The sequence below is a fragment of the Protopterus annectens genome, chromosome 7.part0 (assembly GCF_019279795.1).
Source record: "Protopterus annectens isolate FY-2018-M chromosome 7.part0, PAN1.0, whole genome shotgun sequence".
In the NCBI taxonomy this organism is placed as follows: Eukaryota; Metazoa; Chordata; order Ceratodontiformes; family Protopteridae; genus Protopterus; species Protopterus annectens.
Window position 1 is genome coordinate 171,599,232 of NC_056739.1, and position 22,610 is coordinate 171,621,841.

The 22,610-nt window shown below is 40.2% G+C and overlaps 1 protein-coding gene across 1 annotated transcript in view; it reads right to left on the reverse strand.

The window, feature by feature from the left end:
* Positions 1-1,801: 1,801 nt before the first annotated feature.
* Positions 1,802-22,610, reverse strand: part of LOC122805905 (uncharacterized oxidoreductase TM_0325-like) — a 107,975-nt gene continuing 87,166 nt past the window's right edge. Inside the window, exon 5 of the mRNA XM_044076150.1 lies at positions 1,802-1,820. Within this exon, the coding sequence (XP_043932085.1) occupies positions 1,802-1,820 (19 nt within the window). The remainder of the gene's footprint in view (positions 1,821-22,610) is intronic.

Below are 22,610 nucleotides of genomic sequence, written 5' to 3' on the forward strand. Positions count from 1 at the left end.
TAATTTAGTGTATGCGGAAACGGATATACCCAATGAAAGGTCTGATGCAAGGTCTAATGTAAGCATTGGCCTGACTGAGAGTGATAGTAAATTTCCACATGATTCTGGCAATTTATCTGTTTTAGATGACTCCTTAATGGAATTATCTATTTATGAATATTCTCTTGATGAAGTTGACAATTTTGTAATGGGTGACATAGATTCTGAAATCATTTCTAGTTCTATTCTGAATGATATTTCGCATACTGAACGTTTTCATACTGGGTATGGTAAACTTATAGTTCCTATTTTGCCAACATGTAGCTCATTTAATCCACCCAAAAACTGTTCTATTCTGAAAGTTTTTGAAAGTGTTCTTTGTAAAAAAGTGGAATTCGAGTATGCTTCTTTTTTAAAGAAGTATATGGTTTACAACCTTACTAAAGCTGAATGGTTGGCTTTAAAGGACATGAAAAGTGTGTCTAATAAATACATATTTTGCCCTGCAGACAAAGGGGGCAATTGGGTCATTATGGAAAGATGTCATTTTTTAAAAATGAATTATGATCTTTTGTGTAATGATTATATCTATGTGGAATTGTCCAATAACCCAATTAATGAGTATAATTCATTACTCATGGAGCTTTTGGAAAGGGGCGAAAGGCTAGGTTTCTTAAGTGATAAAGATGTCAGGAGACTATTTATTACTAATCCTAAGGACCCGACCTTTTATGCTTTGCCCAAAATCCATAAAAATTTGTCAGATCCCCCTGGTCGTCTAATTGTGTCTTGCTGTGGTGGTTTTTTGGAGCATATAGGCATACTTTTAGATAGCATACTGAAAAAAGAACTTAAAAACGTCGTTTCACATATTAGTAATATAAATCAATATTGTGAATTGGTAAAAAATTTCAGATGGGACAAAACTTTTTATTGGGCCACTATTGATGTAAAGGCTCTTTACACCAGTATCAAAACTAGATTTGGTTTGGAAGCCATAAATAAAATTTTGGGGGAGGGACCACGTACCTCTTTTATTATTGTATTATTGGAGTTTGCACTTACTCATAACTATTTTCTTTTTGAAAAAAAGATTTTTCTACAGAAAGAGGGTACTGCAATGGGGGCTAATTTTGCCCCCACTTATGCTATTCTCTTTATGTCATATTTTGAAAATAGTTATTTGTATACTTTAGACTTTTTTCAAAAAAATGTTATCTTATATCGTAGATACATTGATGATTTGATTTTTATTTGTAGGGGCAAAACAACAGAATTTGATGATTTTGTGGATCAACTTCATCAAAACAAATTTGGTCTGGAATTTACATTTACTGTGAACACACAAACAATACAATTCTTGGACATCTTGTTATATGTGGATGAAAAAGAATTAGTACAGTTCAGGCCCTTCAGAAAGAATACTGCTTCAAATAATTTCTTACATGCAACCAGTGCACATCCTGCACATTTAATTGAAGCACTTCCTTTTGGTGAATTTAAACGTACCAAAGAACACACTTCAGATAGTGCAAATTGCAGGGCGGAATTTACAAATATTAAAACCAGACTTCTATCCAGAGGTTATTCTAAGAGCATCATTGAAGAAAGTCTTGATAGTTTGTTAGATTCTAATGTGCACAAGAACAAGGTCAAGAAAGCAAAAAAATCAGAATTTTAGAGAAGTTTCATGTGACAAAAGTGAAAGTATATAATTTTCTCCTTTTTCATCAATTTTGAAACATATTGTGGATTTTTTGTGGCCTATTGTTTGTAAAAATGAGGAAATAGGTCACCTATTCCCCGATCATGTGTCCTTCTCTTATGGAAGATATCCAAACCTAAAAGAAATTTTGAAATTTAAGCTTGACAATGTTAATACTTGTGGGTCTGTTGCTTTTCCGCATGGCATGTTGAGTTGTGGCAAATGTAAAATTTGCCACAAGGTTAAAAATTTGTCCGGTAGTATGATCAATGGTGTCAAATATACCGCCCATGATAACTTTAATTGTAAATCTTGTGGCGTGGTGTACATTCTTGGTTGTGGTTGTGAACCACCAAAATATTACATTGGTCAAACAAAACGCCAACTTAAAATACGTATTTTAGAACATATGGGCGATATACATAATGTTAGGTTGGATAGTCCTATTTCGGAACATTTTAATACAGTCCATAGGTGTAACATGGAGTCATTAACTTTTTGTGCTTTAGCCAAACCAAAATCCAAGAAGGGTGTGAATTGGTTACAAAATCTTTTAAAGTTGGAGAGTGAATTTATCTTAAAATTTGGCACCCTGAGACCTAGGGGTATGAACTTGGAGGTTAATCTCACTATTTAATTACTTCAGTAACGTTGTTGTTGTAATGAAGTTTATGGTGCATTTTATTGTCTATCATGATTATTAGATACTTTTTCTATTTGGATTTAATGTCAAATAGCTTTATATAATCTACATTTATTCTCTTATTGGTAGTGTCTCCTTAAATTCTTTTGAAACTTTTATCTTGTAATTAAATTAAATTGTGTTAATTGACTAATTACATTTTGCACAGTATAAATAGATGCAACATGTGACTGTATTTTATTCCTTTGAAGGCATTCTGCCGAGGTACCGGAATAAAAGTGTTGCAGTGTTCCAGCCTTGTGGTTTTTCTTCTTTTCTTTTTTTATGTTTTTTCCAGTATTAATACCACCACCAGCCGTTGGCCACAGTAATGTACAGAACACAGATATCATGGGTCACATCTTTTCCATTCACTGCTGATCTGCACAGTTGACAGGTATGTCCCACTGCCCACAGGGACAGACACTATTGTCCAGAGCAGTTGTTGAGCAGAACATCATTACAGGGACAAGTACTGATGGCACGTATAAATCATTTCGCATTATACATCCTATTCTATTCCATATACTACATGCAATAAATACATATCTGTTTCACATACCTTTTATGTTTTTTTTTCACTGTAACAAATCCCTGAGCTTTGTTACTTTTATTAAAGTTATGTTTTTTTTTTTCTTCTCTCTCTCTCTCTCTCTCTCTCTCTCTCTCAGTCTCTCCAGTAGAGTGATTGAGCTGGTTTGAATAGATTGCAGCATGCTTTTGTAGGTATTGCACATGATCAGGTGATGGCCTCTGCACCAATCAGTGTCCACCTGTTGCTAATTCCATGCAGCCTGCTGTGTAGTACTTCAGATAACCACTGTCATGGCAACCCAGTACTATAAATTGCTGACTTCTGTGGGCATTGTCCCTTCACCTTTCCAGTATGGATGACATCCTTCCTGTGTGTGGACATCAGTGTTACAGACAGCAGGTAGCAATACCTCTTACAGCAGAACCTGCAGACACAGGCAAATACACATTTGGGTAAGGTTCCAGACCTACAGACAGCGTGAGTAGTGTTGTTGTGTGCATTGTATCTTGCTGGTCTTATAGGGTTTCTGTGTACATGGTACTTTTGCATGGAATGTTGTCTGTCTGCATAGCTCTCAACTGTGGGCCTATCCATATGATACCAAGAGGATTGGCTGTTAGGTTTTGTCTGTGTACCACACAGGTATTGTCCCAGATATATCAGTGGCATTCTGTCTGTTGAGTGCTATCAGTACATGTCTACATCCATTTGTATTTCAATGTCGTATTCCTGCATAAGGGTATGCTGTAACAAATCCTGTAACACCAGCAATTTCCAGGGTGTGTAACAGCAATAAGGCAAATATGGCCCTATGTTCCTACCTCTGTTCTCCACATATATGCCAGTCTTTGTCCTGCTGTGATACAGAAAGGGGTTGTTAGGTAATGGCTTATCATTATTTACTGCTAGCATTACTGCTATCATCCAAGTCATGTCATGGACTCCCACACAAACTGTATATGGGGGCAACAGCTGGACAACACATATGTGCCCTTGTACATTCCAGAGGTCAGTGTGTGTGTGTGGTACACAGTGTTCCTTGCCCTTGTACAGCCTTTTATGGGGGGGGTCAATGCCATTAACCTAGGCTGTGACTCCTTTTCAGGGATATAACTGTTAAGACAAGGGTCATTCAGTGCGATATTGAGATGTTAGGATAAGCAATGTTATGTACGAGATACTGTGACATTAACACAAGTGCTACATTTCCCACTAGGGCTTGACTACAGGGTGTAATTGGAGGCTGCTGAACTGCATATGTAATTGTTGATTGTTACTTATCTTGAAGGCAAATCCTGTGTCCACTGTTGTACTAATTGAAGGCCTTGGCCTGGACAGCATAGTATGGTATATAGGTTCATAGGTTGGTACTAAGCTATCAGCCCTAGGGCCTATACAAGCCTAGCCATAACAATTCCCTGGCTATTTCTTCCCACACTATTTACTTCCCTGGACCCCTATCTAGAAGGGTGACTGATGTGATCCTGGGGTGAATTTCCCTTCTCCCATCCAATCGTCAAGGTTCCTTTTGAAGAGGGCCAAAAAGGTGCTCTGCTTGACATGTATGGGCAGTCTAGTCCAGAGTCTGGGGAGTCTCTGGGTCAGGAACCTATCCCTCCAGCATGTTTTGTTTATTGTGATGACAAGGTTTAGATCCCTGGAGCGTGTGGCTGTGAGGGACTGGTATTTCTTTAAGTGTAGCATGTCCAGCAGCTCTGGGTTTGACATAGCTTGTATGTTAAGCAGAGATCGCCTCTGAGTAGACGATATGCAACAGAGTATAGCTGGAGTTTTTTAAGGCGGTGTTGCAATATTGGCATTGTAAGTGTTGCAATGTCTTAGTAACACTCAGACACCAGAGTTTAACTTTTCCTGTTAAAACATCTGTCCTTCTTTCATTTACTCATTCAGGGTTTTATCTCACAGGCAGTCTTTTGAATACTATACTCAAAGGCCAGGCATTCAGGTGAATATATCCACATTGCTTGCATCTACTGTTTTGTGTAGGCCTTGCATTCATCATTGATTACATATTTCAAAATTTATGTGGTGTAAGTACTGGTATACATTATTGTATAGTACAAAAATAAAGGTTATCTGTGTATGCATACCTGTGTGTCGTGTCACGTTCTTTGAATTGTGGGTAGGTATATGTTTAATGTCAGTATTCTCATTTGTGGGAATGATTGCCATACTACACATTTCACAGGTGGCAGTTAAAGGACTTGTGGCTGAGGGACATACTTTGCACCCAGTACTTCCACACTGCTTCTACATATGTATGGCTACTGATACCTTATGTGTATGTACCTATATATATCTCATATAGCTATATCTATATATATTTATATATATAGATCTATATATATATATATATATATATATATATATATATATATATATATACACACACACACACACACACACACACACACACACACACACACACATATATATATATATATATATATATCTATACACACACACACACACACACACACACACACACACACATACATATATATATATATATATATATATATATATATATATATATATATATATACACACACATATATAGCTCTCTATCTGTCTACATTTACAGATATATATCTGTTCATATGTCCATGCATGTTCGGCTCATATTTTGGCCTGTACCTCATTCTCTTGGCAATTGACATGGATGATTGCAGCACTGAAGTCAGTAACTAGTGCTGACATTTTTGTATTTCAGACTTCATATCCCTCTACATATGTGTTCTAATACATATAACTGTGTAACTAGCAACATTTTAAGTGTATTAGAGCAGTAGTTGACATATATCCCTATTTGTACCCACATTGTGGCATACTTTGTCTTACTTCTTGTATTAACAGGTTGTGTGGTATGACAGCAAAGCTATGGAGCGCATCATCATGGATCTCATTAACAGAGACATTGGAAACCTCCAAACACTGGACCCTACCCAGTTCGGCTTTGTTAAGGGCATATCATGCCTGCTAAACCTGGTGGACTTCTTTGAGACAGTTACCAAGGCTATAAATGAGGGAAAGGTGGATGACACAGCTTATATCGACCTTGCAAAGGCCTTCGACACCATTCCCCACTCAGGTATTATAGACAAGCTCACTAGCCTGAACATAAACCCCTATGTCATGAGATGGGTTGCCAATTGGCTCACGGAGCTAGGTCTGACTCTAAACCGGTTACAAGTGGCATTCCCCAGGGCTCAATCCTAGGACCCCTCCTGTTTGGCATATACTTCTCAGAGGTACAGGCAAGCACCGGAGGTCTATAGCTGACCAAGTTTGCAGACGACTGCAAACTAGGGGCTATAATTGACTCTCCAGCTGACACAGACATCCTCCAAAAGAGTCTTACTGAGACAGATACCTGGTGTCAAAACCATGGCCTCAAGCTAAATGCCAAAAAGTGCATAGTCATCCCCTCTGGAAAAAACAAAGTACCCACAAACTATTACATAGGTGGTAGCCCCCTAAATACGGAAGATGTAATAAGGGATCTGGGGACCCAAGTATATAGTAATCTCTCCTTTGATATTCACATTGCTAAAGTGGTTATAAAATCCTTCTATGTGGCCCACCTAATCACAAAAGTGTTTGCATCCAGATCAAAAGATGTCATTGGGCCCCTCTATGCATCACTCATCAGACCTATCATAGAGTACAATGCCCAATTTGGGATGTACCTCACAAGACACCTGCAACAACTGGAAAGACCACAAAAGTACCTCACCAAGAGGATCACTGGCCTCAAGCAGATGCCCTATGCAGCTCGACTGAAGAAACACCAGCTGTACTCGGTTGCATACCGCCTACTCAGAGGTGATCTCTGCCTGACATACAAGGCCATGTCCAACCCAGACTTGATGGACATGCTCCACCTAAAGAAAACTATATCCCCTCGAGCCACACATTCCAGGGATCTAAATCTCACCACAACAATAAATAGGACATGCTGGAGGGATAGATTCCTGTCCCAGAGACTTCCCATGCTCTGGAACAAGATTCCAATCTACATTAGGAAGAGCTCCTTGCTAACGTTCTTCAAGAGAAACCTTGACGAGTGGATGGGAAACAGAAAGTTTACCCCAGGGATCACTTTAATGGCTCTGCTGGACAGAGGCACAGGGAACTAATCTAAGGGGGCAGTGAAAGCCAACACATTCCAGCTAGGCTTATAAATGCCTTTGGGCAGATAGCCTAGTATCTACCTATGAACCTGTGAACCTATTTCCTGTACTGTTGACTGATTGTGCTGGATGATATGTTTGTGAAAACATCAGGTTATGTATATCTGCCATGGTTTACTGGTAAATCACTTTGTGTATGGAGTGCAGGGTCCTGGGTTCGAGCCTTGTAGAGGCAGTTTATTTTGTTGCTGGGCAGAACATGGGCCGTTGGATACAAAGTGATTAAGGCACTTTAAAGCAGTTGTAAGCGGGTCTGCGCGGGTTTGCACAGAGGTAAGCACTGCTAACCCCTGGTTACAGTTTCTTATACTCTGTTAGCTTCTAAATTGCTTAACCTGTGTAGACATAGCTTATCCCATGTAAACAGGCTGAAACCCGCTTACTGATGCTTAAAAGTGCCTACTCCCGCTTACCACATGCTAATTTCTTTAAAAGAAAAGAAAAAAGGGGTGATAGGTGAAAAAATATATTGAGCTCTCTGCTTACTGCTTCTTGCTGCTTGCTCTTACTGTGGGATTTGAAGTCTTCTTAAGACACTCAGTCTTGCTGGCTGGAATCAAAGTCTGGTTATAATTGCATTCACAGTCTGTCGCATAGAAAAACTTGTAGAATATACACTGATACAGCATCTGACTTTAAGAGCAGTAACCAATAACTTTTATAATAAACCAAACCGGACAAATGTTACAGCTTAAAAGTACTGTTCCAACTTTACTTCTCATATAGTACAGATGATGTGAGAGATATACAATTTACCTCAGAACACCAAATGTGTTCCTACCATACCCCTAACAACTGGATTTAATACAGACTTTTTATACATATTTTAGTTAAACTCACACCCTCTAGATTTTGGAAAGATACTGCCTTGATGACGCAAATGCTAACACATCTGTTCTTGTGCAAATGATGATAAGTAAACTGTCTTCAAGAAAATGCCTTGTAAACTGTCTTCAAGAAAATGCCTTGTGGATTCTGTAAATGCTGATAAGTAAACTGTCTTCAAGGAAACACCTTGTGGATTAGAAAAAGCACATTTTTAAACTTTCTTAGAAAAGCATGTCCTGTTGTCCAGTGAAAGCAGATTACATTCTTGTCACGTTTGTAAGAAGTTCGGCTTTCTTGATGTGTGTGTAATATACTCATAAGCAAGTTCCTTATCTTTTCTGCATTTAAGCAAGCTTTTTCTTTCAGCATATTTACAACATAATTAATTTAAATTCATAATATCTAACAATTCCCTCTGTTTTTAAACATACTCAAAACATTTTATACTGATATGTATTTTTTATCACATTATATAGAAAACACAAGAAACAAACTTTTAGTCTTCTTTTGATCAAAATGCAATTTTACATAGTTAATACAATGATATTAAGTATTACTACCAAAACTGAATGTATTTAACAACTTTTTCTTTTGCAGACCATTCTGTGAAATTATTTTATCAGTTATGAGCTGTGTCTGCTTTAGTTTAACTTGATTAATTTATTCCTTTGCAATTACAGAATTTAATTTATGACTTAGAACTGTTTCATTAACTCTTTGCAACTTGTTGAATTAACTATAAGACAAGAACCATGTGCTACTGCAAGCATTTATACACTACTGAAAATATACAGTTTCAATGTCATTTTAACCATAACATTGTGGTCATGTCTTTGAACTGCCCATTAACATCTTGGTAAAGTACTGAACTGGGCTTAGATAATAAATATTTGAAAGCAATTATTTTTACTGGGGTAAAACCAGTGATATTACAACTTGACAAATTACTTTTAAAATTATTACAATGTATTCTGTACAGTATGTATTTACACAGACTGTTTGCTATTCATGCATTTCAATTTAGCAGCTATCCTGAACCCAATTTTTTAAAACATGGTTTTTCACACATATTCATTGCTAGGCATTAATTTAATTTGTACTAAATTCTTCTGTATTTGTACATACAAAGACTATAAAGTAAATTTAGTCTAATCTTACAAATTTAATAGCATTAATATTAAGCAAAATCTTGGAAAATGTTTATGTCTCTTTAGAAATATCTAGTGGAATTGGCACCAAATGCATATGTCCTGTTATTTTAAACTACATACTCAGCAATTAAAAATATTCATGCTTTTTTATACCAACATTGTCTTGCCAAAAACATATTAAAAAATAGTGTCCAATCTTGTTCAGTTTTTTACATATCTTTACTCTCTCTTGTATAGCTGTTATCAATTTTAAGCCATCTCTTGTTTTTTTTAAACTATCTCTTGTATAACTTTACAGTTTAACAGGTTGCAAATACAATTTAATACTAAACAATACAATAACCATTATGATAGCTATTAACAACTTGTAAAATATCTTATCCTGTCAGGTTTAATCCAGTTTCTAATACACTAATACCTGTTTTTCCCTCCCCCTGAAAGAGTGTTGTTAAGAAGGAACTTCTGCTTTTAGTTTTATTGCAGACCCTTTTGCAACACATACTGCTCACACAGTGTGTAAAACTGATAAAGTACCCCTCCCCCTGCAGAACTGCAGTATTGTATATCTGCTTTATACTGTGAGAATAGAATATATGTCAGCCCAACACTTTGGTTATACATTTATTTTATTAGGTTACCAAACTATAGACCTTTGTCTGATTTGATCATATTTTCTGTTGCCTTTGCTGTCTACTTCTACTAGTAGTAGTTATTTGTACCCTCCTGTATACTTTATTTGAACTGTATGTAACCCATCTGTTGGCTATACTTGATGTAACTAAGGTTTTTTTTTTTTTTATCAGTGACATATATGCACAATTGTGATGTTTTATTATAATTACCAAATAGTGTTGCATGTGAACATTTTAACAATTATGTTTTAAATAATAAGTTTTTAGAAAAACTCAAGCCACTTGTCTAGCAGTCTCGTTTCTAATCTTATCTTTTCAACATTTCCTGTAACTATTTATCCAGTTTAGGAAGGTCTGAGCTCACATTTCAATTAACCCTTTTTAGCATTTTTCATTTAATTATCTGTTAGTAAAATGCAGTTATAAAACACTTAGTATTATATTTGTGATTTGCATAACCATGCAAACTAAAGTAGTTTACATATTTTTTAACTTTTGATTTCAGTATTTTTATTTATTTATTTAACTGTTCTGACATTCATTTTAAAAAGACTGTTTGACTAATACCATCCGTGATTTTATTTCTTTTTAAAATTCAGAACTTTAACTGTTTGGTGTTACTGTATAATTATAAAAAAATTGTAAAAAACAAAATAGATATTAGCTTAATTAACACATTTATATATTTACATTATTTATATTTGCTGTTGTCTGCCTGTTATTCTTGTGTGTTGTAAACAAATGTACTCTAGATGAAAATAACATACATGCATGTCTGTCTTGTATCTGTATATCTTTATACAATCATGTCAGTTTTGTGACTTTAAATCATTATTCTTATTAACTATTTTTATTTAATTTGTATACATTAGAACTGTTTTGTTTACCTTTTGACTATGCTATGAGAATGGCAGTCATACGCTCTACTTTACTTTAGTACTGATAAATATATTGCTTTAATTGAATGGAAGTTTTAAACATTTGAGAATGATTTGTCAGATCCTATCATCCTACCATGTAAGCTTTAACCATTTTCAAAACACAAACATATTATAAAATATATTTCTTTTGCACAGATCAGCTGTAGTTTCCTACTCTTTCCCAATGTATGAAGGAAGTTAGTCTCTGTCAGTTCAGCTAATCTATTTTCTTCATCTTGTAACTGTTTAAGAGTCTCCTCATGGTCTGCCTGATATGTCTCAGGAACCTGTTCTGCTGAATCTGAAACTCCTATGCACTTTTGAAAAAATGTTTGTATAACTTGTCTAAACTTCCTGAACTCATTGTGTCTCTTTTTTAGAAGTTTACTACATTCCTTTGTAACAAAATGTACTAGTGGTCTTGTCAGTAACTGATTTGACTCACATGTGGTGGCAGGACATAACTGTTTAACATCTGAATATAATAGAAACACTTTACCTTTAGTTAATTTTTTATCATGAACAGATCTGTCTTCACAGTCTATTGTTTTAACAACATCATGTAATACTTTTTTATTGACATAATATACAAAATGCAGTTTTTGTTGAATCACACAATAAACATTTGTCATATTTCACATGGTTTTCTTTGAGATACCAGGTAAATATTGTAATACATTTGCATAATGCCTTACTATCAACCTGCCCTACTAAGGTTTTACATTTACTAATGTGCTGTGTATACCAACATTGCAATTTTTTACATTTGCTTGAGTTATGCATGAAAATATCCATACTGTCTAATATCCAAACTATCGAATAGCAACCATACTAAAAAATGTGACGTAGAAAAAGTCTTACCAGTGAGCAAGAAAACAGGTGATCAGGCTGTTGTTGCAGATGGCTGGAAATTTTTCAAAGTCACTTGAGAAGCTGGGAAAGCACAACAGGCAGTGGACTGTTGGGCTAGTGGATATCCACCTTTTCTTAGTGAAATTATGGCACTGCGACTGGAACTTCTGTCTCACTCCAGATGTAGACGTCTAAAAAACTTTACTACTGCAAGCTGCATAAACTGGAATACTTCTGTTCAGAATTGACACATACGTACAAATGTTAGTTACTGCAATTTAACTGAAGCAACCCTCTGCAGGGCTTACCATCACTCCCCCTGTGTTTGAATGCAGATTATAGGTTCAAATGCAGGTATTAGGTTCAAATGCAGATTTTAGGTTCAAATGCAGACTAGCTTGCCATTGAAAAATTATATGGTGCTAGTCACTCAGCTGCCTCTCCATTGAAAAAATATATTGAGGTCTGTCTGCTTACTGCTTCTTGCTGCTTGCTCTTACTGTGGGATTTGAAGTCTTCTTAAGACACTCAGTCTTGCTGGCTGGAATCAAAGTCTGGTTATAATTGCATTCACAGTCTGTCGCATAGAGAAACTTGCAGAATATACACTGATACAGCATCTGACTTTAAGAGCAGTAACCAATAACTTTTATAATAAACCAAACCGGACAAATGTTACAGCTTAAAAGTACTGTTCCAACTTTACTTCTCATATAGTACAGATGATGTGAGAGATATAACATTTACCTCAGAACACCAAATGTGTCCCTACCATACCCCTAACAACTAGATTTAATACAGACTTTTTATACATATTTTAGTTAAACTCACACCCTCTAGGTTTTGGAAAGATACTGCCTTGATGACACAAATGCTAACACATCTGTTCTTGTGCAAATGATGATAAGTAAACTGTCTTCAAGAAAATGCCTTGTAAACTGTCTTCAAGAAAATGCCTTGTGGATTCTGTAAATGCTGATAAGTAAACTGTCTTCAAGGAAACGCCTTGTGGATTAGAAAAAGCACATTTTTAAACTTTCTTAGAAAAGCATGTCCTGTTGTCCAGTGAAAGCAGATTACATTCTTGTCACGTCTGTAAGAAGTTCAGCTTTCTTGATGTGTGTGTAATATACTCATAAGCAAGTTCCTTATCTTTTCTGCATTTAAGCAAGCTTTTTCTTTCAGCCTATTTACAACATAATTAATTTAAATTCATAATATCTAACAATAGGAAAGTGGTGAAAAAGGGGCACAAAGAGGGAAAGACAATAGGGAAAATAGCTAGGGATGTGCAGGAAGGGTGTAGGGACAGTACATAGGTACATTTCTTCTACAGCAATAGCTTTGCATATACACTGGATTTGGAGGTGGATTTGGACCCTCAAACCCCTGGGAGAGGGGTGAGGACAACATAAATTCATTGTGATGCCAATTAGACCACATTACATGTGTCCAGTGGACACATGTGCAAAATGGACAGCTATGTATAGGGCGAGATTTTTTTTGTGGGAACAGATTGCCCTTTTTTTCAGGTGAGAGTGGGATGTTGGGAAGGGGTAGTAGGTATCTTTGGGGTAGTAGGTTAGGTAGGTTAACTGACAAGACAAACAAGATGCATACGGGGTGGTATATGACACATGTGGGGGTAAACACCTTGGACAGGGAGGGGTGTTTGGAAGTTGCAAGCCCATGAGCCCCCAAATGGTAACAGTGGGACTGAGGTCCCCACCCATAGGCAGTCACCACTGCACCTTCACGGCTCCAAAGATGGCTGGGTTGGGGGCTGTATAGAGGGGCAGGCTCACCCTCTGTTTGCTCCACTCAGCCATCAAGCTGGCGTAGCTGGTCTCAAAACTCCAGATTGAGCTCCCTACACACCATGGCCCAGACATGTCGATGGTGACAGGTTCCATTATGCGTACGCTCATGGGAGGGGTGAGCCCCATTCCCAGCAGCGGTTCCACCTGAGGGTGGCACAGGGCCAATGGAGGAGGAGATCCCAGGCAAGGCCCCAGACGTGCTGGTGCCCGGTGCCATGGCCAGCTGAGGTGGGACAGGTGGGTCTGCTGGGACCGGCCTTTCCTTATGCGCTATGTTGTAGCAGGTTTATGACAGATATGAGTTAGTAATAGTCAACAGCATTCAGGGTTAGTTATAACAACATGCATAGGTATTACCATTAATCCAAAGCACCAGATTTAAAACAGTTGCAGAGCAAGCAGAACACATGTATATATGGAACAACAGTGGGCATTACAACAACATGCAGGTTTCATTGATGGCAACAGGCCACCAATATGGATGTATTTTAACATGGCACATGCATAGAATCAAATGTGAATATTTATAAACCGTTGGTACACAAAATCTGGAGTGTACACATACTGACTGAAGTGTGTCATTGGGTTATTTTTGCACATATGGTAGGATTGAGAGAGAGAGTTCAATTAACAATTGATATATCCTTGTAGTTTTCACAACATTCTTAGTCACTGCAGTGATCTGTCCTTTACATGTATTATTACAATACCCAATGGCCTTACATTGTACACTGGTATGTTTATAGATTATTACATACGTGAACTGTGTCTTACATACAGGTGTGACAAGATGCAGGTGTTAATGCAACATATGTTGAGAATTGCTCTCATACACTTTGGGTGAGGTGCTAGAATGACAGGTTTGTTTTCATATACATTTTCTTACTATGTACACGTTTGACTATCAGTACATTTCTTGGATCATCACACTGATAATTTCTGGGGAATGGGGTACCAGGCTGGTGATGTGGGCATTTATCTGGACATGCTGGACAGATTGGAACAGTTGTGGGGTATGAATATGCATACAACTTTCTATCTGAACATTCTAGCAAATTCTGTGCAGTTGTTGGGTGTAATTATGCATACAGCTTTCTATCTGAACATTGTAACAAACTCTGTACAGTTGTGGGGTATGATTATGCATACAACTTACTAGCACTCCCGGGATTCAAACCCCTGCTGTGTGTGACAACAAAATTATAGTTAACATCACAGTACACTGTGCCATCAGGGAATTGATGTGAAGCTTTCTACTGTTTTCTATCTAAGTCTCCCTCACTTGTACAATATCACTGACCTCTTGGCACTTCCAACATTGTTATACAGAACTTCATACACATTTTATCTGCATACCACAGTGTAGGTAACACTGCTTAATACAACAGTACTATTTATAGTATGCAACAGTTCAACAACATATGAAAGTAGAGTACACAGAAGCAGTCCAGGGGTTATACCTTTATTTACAGAATTTACACATTTATTTCTACTGGTATGACACTTTTTAAGGCTCTTATATTTATTTGTTTTGACAGTACATGCAGACAAATACTAACCTACCTCATGACACAGCCTTTGCAACCTAGCATCATGGACTTGCTGGTTCGCAGCCTGCTCATCTGCAGCTGTCAGAGAAATACAGTGATATTTAGCCATACCTATCCATAGTATGCACAAGCTAGGCAATTATTAACTACTTAGTAGAATGAGTACTTGCTGGGGCATGAGGCATCTGCTGAGACTCCTGGATCCACTGTTCCAGTACATCCCCTCCACTGCTTCAGGTCAGCATGTTGGTGCCTGACCTGCTCACCAGGTGAGGTCAAGGGCGAGACTGTCCCAGGCCTCCGTTTTATACTGTGAGCCCTGGTACTGGCCCTGCAGTAGTCTCTGCTCATGATGTTTTACCAGAAGCCATACCATGAATTTTGACTCCTGGATGCCCCAGATCTCTGCTCTAAATTGAGTCCCTTCACCCACTCCAGCCATTCTCCCTGCAGTAGGAAGCTACAACCAGTTATGAGAAGTATTCCTACCTGTGGGGTTTAAATACAGCCAATTTCCCAAACTTTCCCATGATTGGCTGGTTTTGAAAAGGCTACACTAAGGGCACACCTGCTTACATAAGGTTGGCACTGCTTAAAGAGGTATACCACTAGGTAGAGTGAATTGGCTCCCCTACACATTGCTTACACTTACTACATTGAGCTGTGCTGTGGTTAGCATTGCTTAATAGTTAATTAGCACTATATTTGCCTTTTGGTAGTGATTTATTCTTCATTACAGGTTATATACATGTCTGGTATCCGTGATCCATGTGTACATACACTGTATGAGGACCTGGGGACTTCTACACTTTATTACAATAACACCTAAAATCTATGCTTACTGCAGTACTCTAGTTCACATATTTATGTTCTGTGGCAGATTATATAACATCACACTGTACATAGATTCAGTTCACATGTTTGGTTTTATTTTCCTGTGGTGAGGATTAGTTTGCTGATACCTCATTTATATGTGTTGCTATGATGGCTTAGTGGTTAACGACTGTGGTGTACAGGATCCTGAGTTCAAGACTTGCAGAAACTGTTTATTTCTTTGCTGGGCAGAACACGGGCCATTGGGTACAAAGTGATTAAATCACTTTAAAGCAGTTGTATGTGGGTGTGCACGGGTTTGCGCGGAACTAAGCAATACTAACCTCCATTTACAGTTTCTTACACTCACCTTCTACTTTGCTTAATCTGTATAGACAATGCTTACCCCCGAGCAAATGCACTTAAACACGCTTACTACTGCTTATATGTGCTTACTACTGCTTATTTGTACTTAAACCTGCTTACTAGTGCCTTATTCATTATGACACTTACACTTCACATGTGCGTTTAATGCAGTACTGCAGTTCACATTTAAATGTTATTTTGTAGGTTACACAGCAAAAAATGTAAAGAAATGTTCATATACAGATTTCACATGGAAAATGGTATGTGCTGCAGTGGGATTCAAACCGGGAATGCATGCTCGTTAGGCGGATGCTCTGACCAATTCACTATTGCTGTGCTGCTTCATTTGCAGATATCTTCCTTGCTATCCTCTTCAGCCTTTTAAGCTGCTTTATACATAGCTAAGCGATGGGCACACCTGTGCACCTACAGATAGCTGTACTTGGAGTTTTAAAAAACAATAAAGGGGTTTCTTCTTTTTATTTTTATGTCCTGTTGCTGTTGTACACATGGGGGACTGTTGGTGGGGATACGCGGACACCTATGAGCAGTCTCACTCATTTATTTACACTTTCTGCTGTTCTACTTTGCAGGGGCATGTTTATTGTGAGAGCTCTGCTCTCAGACATCCCCCTGCACTCGTCCACGCTCCGTGTAGGATTGGAAGTTCAGGCAGCACACCTTCATTAATATGCATGGCACGCTGCTGTCCTCCTCCTAAACTGCTGCTTCTGTGCAGGACTAGACTAGTCTTGCATGGAAGATTGGTAAATCCAGGGGATTCTGTCACTTTTTTCTTATAAGGCATATTTTTACTTGCGATCTGTTACCAGTCTCCACAAAAAATACAGACATTACACTTTCTGATTAAACCATTTGCTTCTTATTGTTATAGCTTTCATCTTTTAGATTTTCCTATTGTTTTATATAGTAATGTTTTATCATTACATTCTTATACCAAACGTTTCTATATTTTTCTATATCATCAATTTTTATTTTCCACAAAAATATTTTTCTTGGTAATATTTTATTTTCTCATTTATATGCTCTTTTTCTCTTTTACTCTTTTTTACTTATAACCCCAAAAAATTAATGAAGTAGCATATACCACTGGGTTAATTAACCCTGAACCTCTTTCTTCTTTATTTACATGCAAAACTTCCCTTTTTACTGGATTTAATCTAGAACCCCATGTAAATGAAAAAAATGTCTGCAATAATTCCTTTTCAAATACTGTTGGGAACATAAATACACTTGATAAGTATGTCATTTTAACCATCAGTACTGAATTTATCACACTCTTTTTTCTGAATGATAATTTATATATTCTCCAGAAAAAAACAGAGTTGTTCTGTTTCTTCTATTGTTTTTTCCCCACTGAATTCTACTTACATCTTTATTCCCAAATGTTATACCTAACACAGAAATTTCATCAATTCTAAAATATATACCCATGCCCCGGGATTCATGAAGCTCGGCGCAAGGCCGGTGTAAGGCTTGCGCCGGCAGTGCAGTGAATAGTCGGCGTAGCAGCGCCATATGCATAGTAATGAGTGCGCGCCGCAACCACAGACACGTGCATAGGGCACGTGAGCAAGCCCAAGTAGGATGCGTCCGGAGGCGTGGCCAAGCCGGCAGGCAATGAGCAACCTAAAGTGCTGACTTCTACAGGCCGCCCGTAATAGTAACCGCACCAGCCAGGGCCCGTGGAGAATGAAACGTACGCAGACTATGCAACATAGTACCCGTCCCAACAAAACGGAGAACCAAACATCAACCCACGAAGCCCTAAGTGTACCCGTCCAAGGAACAAAGGATACGCGTAATACCGTGTCCGTCCCGCAATGCACTGTCAGTGGGCATACCCAGTGAAGGTGTACCGCAGCATGTCATCGCACCGCACCGACATAGAAGTAGCAACATGGGCATGGTCACCAGCAGTAGTGAGAGTACACAGCCGGGTAGCCGTGTCGATATAACAACAAGAAGAAAACAAGATACCCTAAACACAGGCAAACATGTGCATAGCAACATGTACCACACCCAGCAACGTGCTCGTCGCATACACAGGACGGCGTATGTCTAAGCATAATATCCAGAAGCAGAACTCATGCATGCAAATGTAATACACAATAGCCCTATCATAGCATGTATCCCGCACCCATGTATGACCGTGCACCCAACCCAGCTAGCAGCCTTGCGCAGCTACACACCTACACACAATGGGCATACCTGAAATGTAGTAAGAAGTATTGTCTTAGGCAGTGCCACGCGGGCAAATATGTACCCCACATGTTAACAACCCACCTCAGGTACAGATATGCAAATGGCTGCATGTGAATGTGTCGGCAGAATGTGTACATCCCGCATGTGGTATGGACCCGTCCAAACCCCATAGGCATGCACATGCCACGGTGCACATAACTGTACACATCTGGACAAGGCGGTATGTTCAACCACCGTACCGATGATTAGCTATGCAGACATGTCAAACACAACACATATAGCGGAACATCTGCCTACCAAACAGGACGCCCTAACAGGGTGCCACAGGCACAGAAGGGGAAGGTGGGACATCACATGTTGAGAGTAGCATTGCCAGACGGCCAAACACCCACGGCCAACGCAAAGGACGGAATAACATGCATATGCCCGGATGGATGGGTATGTCATAGCATGGGAATAGGCCAAGCCAACCACCATAATAGCCATGTGTACCACATACAAACAGCCAGTAACACGCAGTAGTAATGCATGAAGGCATACACGACTGTGGGAATAGCACAGGACATATGGCACGTGCCAAGTGTAGATGCATGACACAAAACTCCAGGATGGGGCCCCCTGCAAAGAGGAACATGTGCCAACCCCACCTCCCACAGATGTACCGCAGTGAAAACACATGCCAAACACACACCAACACTACCGTCCATCCCACGATCATAGAACGGAGGCTGGTCAAAGACCACCATGATGCGCACAAACAGGGACACGTGTAACCATTGCCTTAACACCCCCCCATAGGCCAAAGAATAATAGAATGGACATATGCATGTAATGCTGTGAAGGATGTGTGGTAGTCCTCAGTATCACAGAGGTAGGGACACAGATACACTGTAATCAACCGTGACGTATGTGCACTGTAGACAGCATACATGCAGGTAATACAGAGGTCAATCACGTGCCACAGAAATATACACATGAGAAAGAGGATAGGGGATAGACAAGTGTGAATGGGACAAACTATGAACATAGGTTCATAGGTCCATAGGTACAGAGTAGGCTATCTACCCAAGGTGAGCCATAACCCTAGGCCATAGTTAGGATTCCTTTGCCAACCCTCCGGTCTGGAGATAAAATGCCTATTATATTGCTGTACCTCTGTCAAGCAGTGACAATGATGTAATCCCTGGGGTATATCTGCAATCCCCCATCCAACGGACAAGATCCCCCTCGAACAAGGCTAGCAAGGTTCTCTGCCTCACATGTACTGTGATGTAGATCCACAGCATAGTGAGTGTCTGGGTGACGTATGTGTCACTCCAACGCATCCTATTAATGACCGTGTCAAGGTTCACGTCACCTGCCCTTGTGGTTCCGAGGGATGTAAATCCAGTAGGTGAAGCATAGCCATCAAATATGGGTCGACATGGCCTCGTATGTCAGGCACAGGTCAACACCGAACAAGAGGTATGTGACTGAATGGAGCAGGAGTCCTAACAGTGGGGCAGCATAACACAAATCCCTGACACCCTGCATCTGTCTGACGATTAACCTATGGGGCCTTCCCAGCTGCTGTAGGTGTCGGGTCAGATACCCTCCGAATGGGGCAATGTACTCAATCATAGGTGTAACACGTAATGAGTACAAGGAGACGATGACCTACCCTGATCTAGATGTGAATCCCTGCACGATCAGGTGGGCAATGTAGAAGTTCTACCGAACCACGATAGCAACGTGTGTCGAATCGAATGGTGACCGACAACCTGGGTCCCCAGATCCCTGGTAATTACCCCGTGCTCAGTGGACTGCCACCCATATGCGGACAGGGTGACCTCGTTCTTCCCGAGGGTATGACTATGCATTACCTGGCATTTAGCTGTAGGCCATGTCCCTGACAGCAGATATACATATCTGGGAGGCCCCTTTGAAGGATATCTGTGTCAGATGTCCGTCCCACTATGGCACCCGGTTCGCAGTCATCTACAAACAATGTCAGCCATAACACCCCTGTGTGTGCTTGTACTGTGGAAATGTAGATGTAGAAAAAGAGTGGACCCAGGGCAGAGCCCCGTGGGACACCACCTGTGACAGGCAGTAAGTCCGACATGCTGCCAGCAACTATGACCGCATGTGTCGTGTCACCTAGCCAGTTTGCAACCCATCCTGTGATGTACGTGTTCACATCCAAGCCGATGGGTTTATCAATGATACCCGAGGGGGGTATTGTATTGAAGGCCTTTGCCAGGTCGAGGTAGGCTGTATGGACTGCAAGACCCCCATCAATGGCCTCGGTGAGTGTCCCTAAAACGTCAACCAGGATTTAAACGCATGAACCGCCCCTGACCAAGCCAAACTGGGTTGGATGCAAAGTATGCAGGTCCCCTATGTCGTCATCTATGGGCCGCAGTATGATCCCTTCCGATGTTTTTGCAGATAAGTCTTCTCATGGTAATGGGACAGTAATAACCAGGGTCAGTGGAGGCACTGGCCCTGTGAAGTGGGACTACAGTCGCCGTGCGACACAACTTGGGTACGTTACCCGAGGTGAGGCTAAGAATAAACAGCTGTCCTAACTGTGGGTCTAATTCCTCAATGAGATCGCAGAGTACACAGTCGGGACACCAGCTGGTCCCATGGATGCTGTGTTCACTACCCTGGAGAGAGCATGTCCCACCCGTGCATTACAGAACATTCGGGGACCACAAACCGCTGGTACAGACATCTCTCCATGTGGGGGGAAGGGGGTGGAGATGTCTTCACCGAACCTGTCAGCCCGTATGTTGGCAATGTGTGTATGTTCAGTAAACTCCACATCATTGTGAATCCAGTCAGAGCATATGTGTGAGTTACCTCCCAGGTGTCCAGCATAGCAAATGAAGGCTGTATGATTGTCTGCCGAGTCCATGGAGATATATCTGTGGAACCGGCCCGGACCATGTCATGACAGCCTGTAGCTCTACACATATAATGAGCAAGGGTGTCATACCTCACAAGGTGTCTGCTCTGCCTTGTAGTAGCCACCTCCTCTCGTTGTACAGCTTGTGTATGGCTGGGGTACACCACACTGGATGCTTGGCATTGGTACAATGAACCACAGTTGGGTAAGGGAATGCCTGATCCATGCAGTCCTGTAGGTACTGGTAGAAGGCATATGTAAGTGATGCAGTGGCTTGAGTACTGTTGACCACTGGCTCAGGGTCCTTAAAGGAGACCACAGTAGTGTTCAGAATTGTGAATTCGGCCTTTGAGAAAGCCATGTGTATGGTAACCGGCAACACCCACAGCAACGTATGTCAATAGCAGAAGCCATTGTCCAAATAACATAGATTAACGTTGGTATTACAATATGTATTATTATACATGTATTGACACGTGTCTGCTAATTACACTTGCAAATGGCTGGTAAGACCGGGCCAAAGTGCCCGTGATTTACCTGGTATGGTGGTGTCATTCCGACAATAAAGTGGCGATACTTCCCTACTGGGACCTCTGGGGATTAATTAAAGAGGTTGTTAACCTGCATCATTGGATGTACACCATTTGGTTCCGGTTTTGGAAAACATAGTTTCCGTAGCACTACACACTATGGGCAGTCAAGCAGACATCCGCGATTGGTGAACACACAGCAGCAGTCAAAACCACTGGCCACATGGACACAGTCCGACAAGCTCTACACTTTACATATACACATTGGTGTCCATTGTAGGACCCAAAAATTGTCCCGTACGGAATACCTGCCAGCCTTCATCGTCCAACCAGGAGAAGCGACAGTCGTGACCACGGCACAGCTAGACATATGCACCACCAGCGTGTTCAATGTTGATGACAACTGTCCATGAAATGCAGCACATATGCACAGAAATCCCCAGAGTTCCGAGTCCATAGAAGTGCGTCCACATCCCAGTCCCGCACACATGAAGGATGTGTAATGGGTACTGTCGACTGTTGCAGCCAAGGGATCCTGGGTATGTAGAAACAGGGCTCGGTGTCGTTTGGCAGATAATCCGTTGTCCCACCCCGTGGGAGGGATGTGGGCGTAGCACCTGCCTTACTCCCCACTAATAATGCAAAGCATCCACCGGAGAATGCTAAATGCAGGTGTGAAATGTGCACAGCCCTATACCAGTGTCCAGTAGGCAATTCTCATGGATGGACAAGCGTACGACCAAGATGGCACCCATAACTGCAAACCCGGTGGAATTACACAGCCGCAGTAAGGCATAACACAGGAAATACACATAGGGACTACAGTTGACATTCCCCATACAAAGTTGGACCACCGTGCAAACACCAGCGTACACAGCACTCAATCTGCCAGCAACAAAATGGGGAGCACTCGC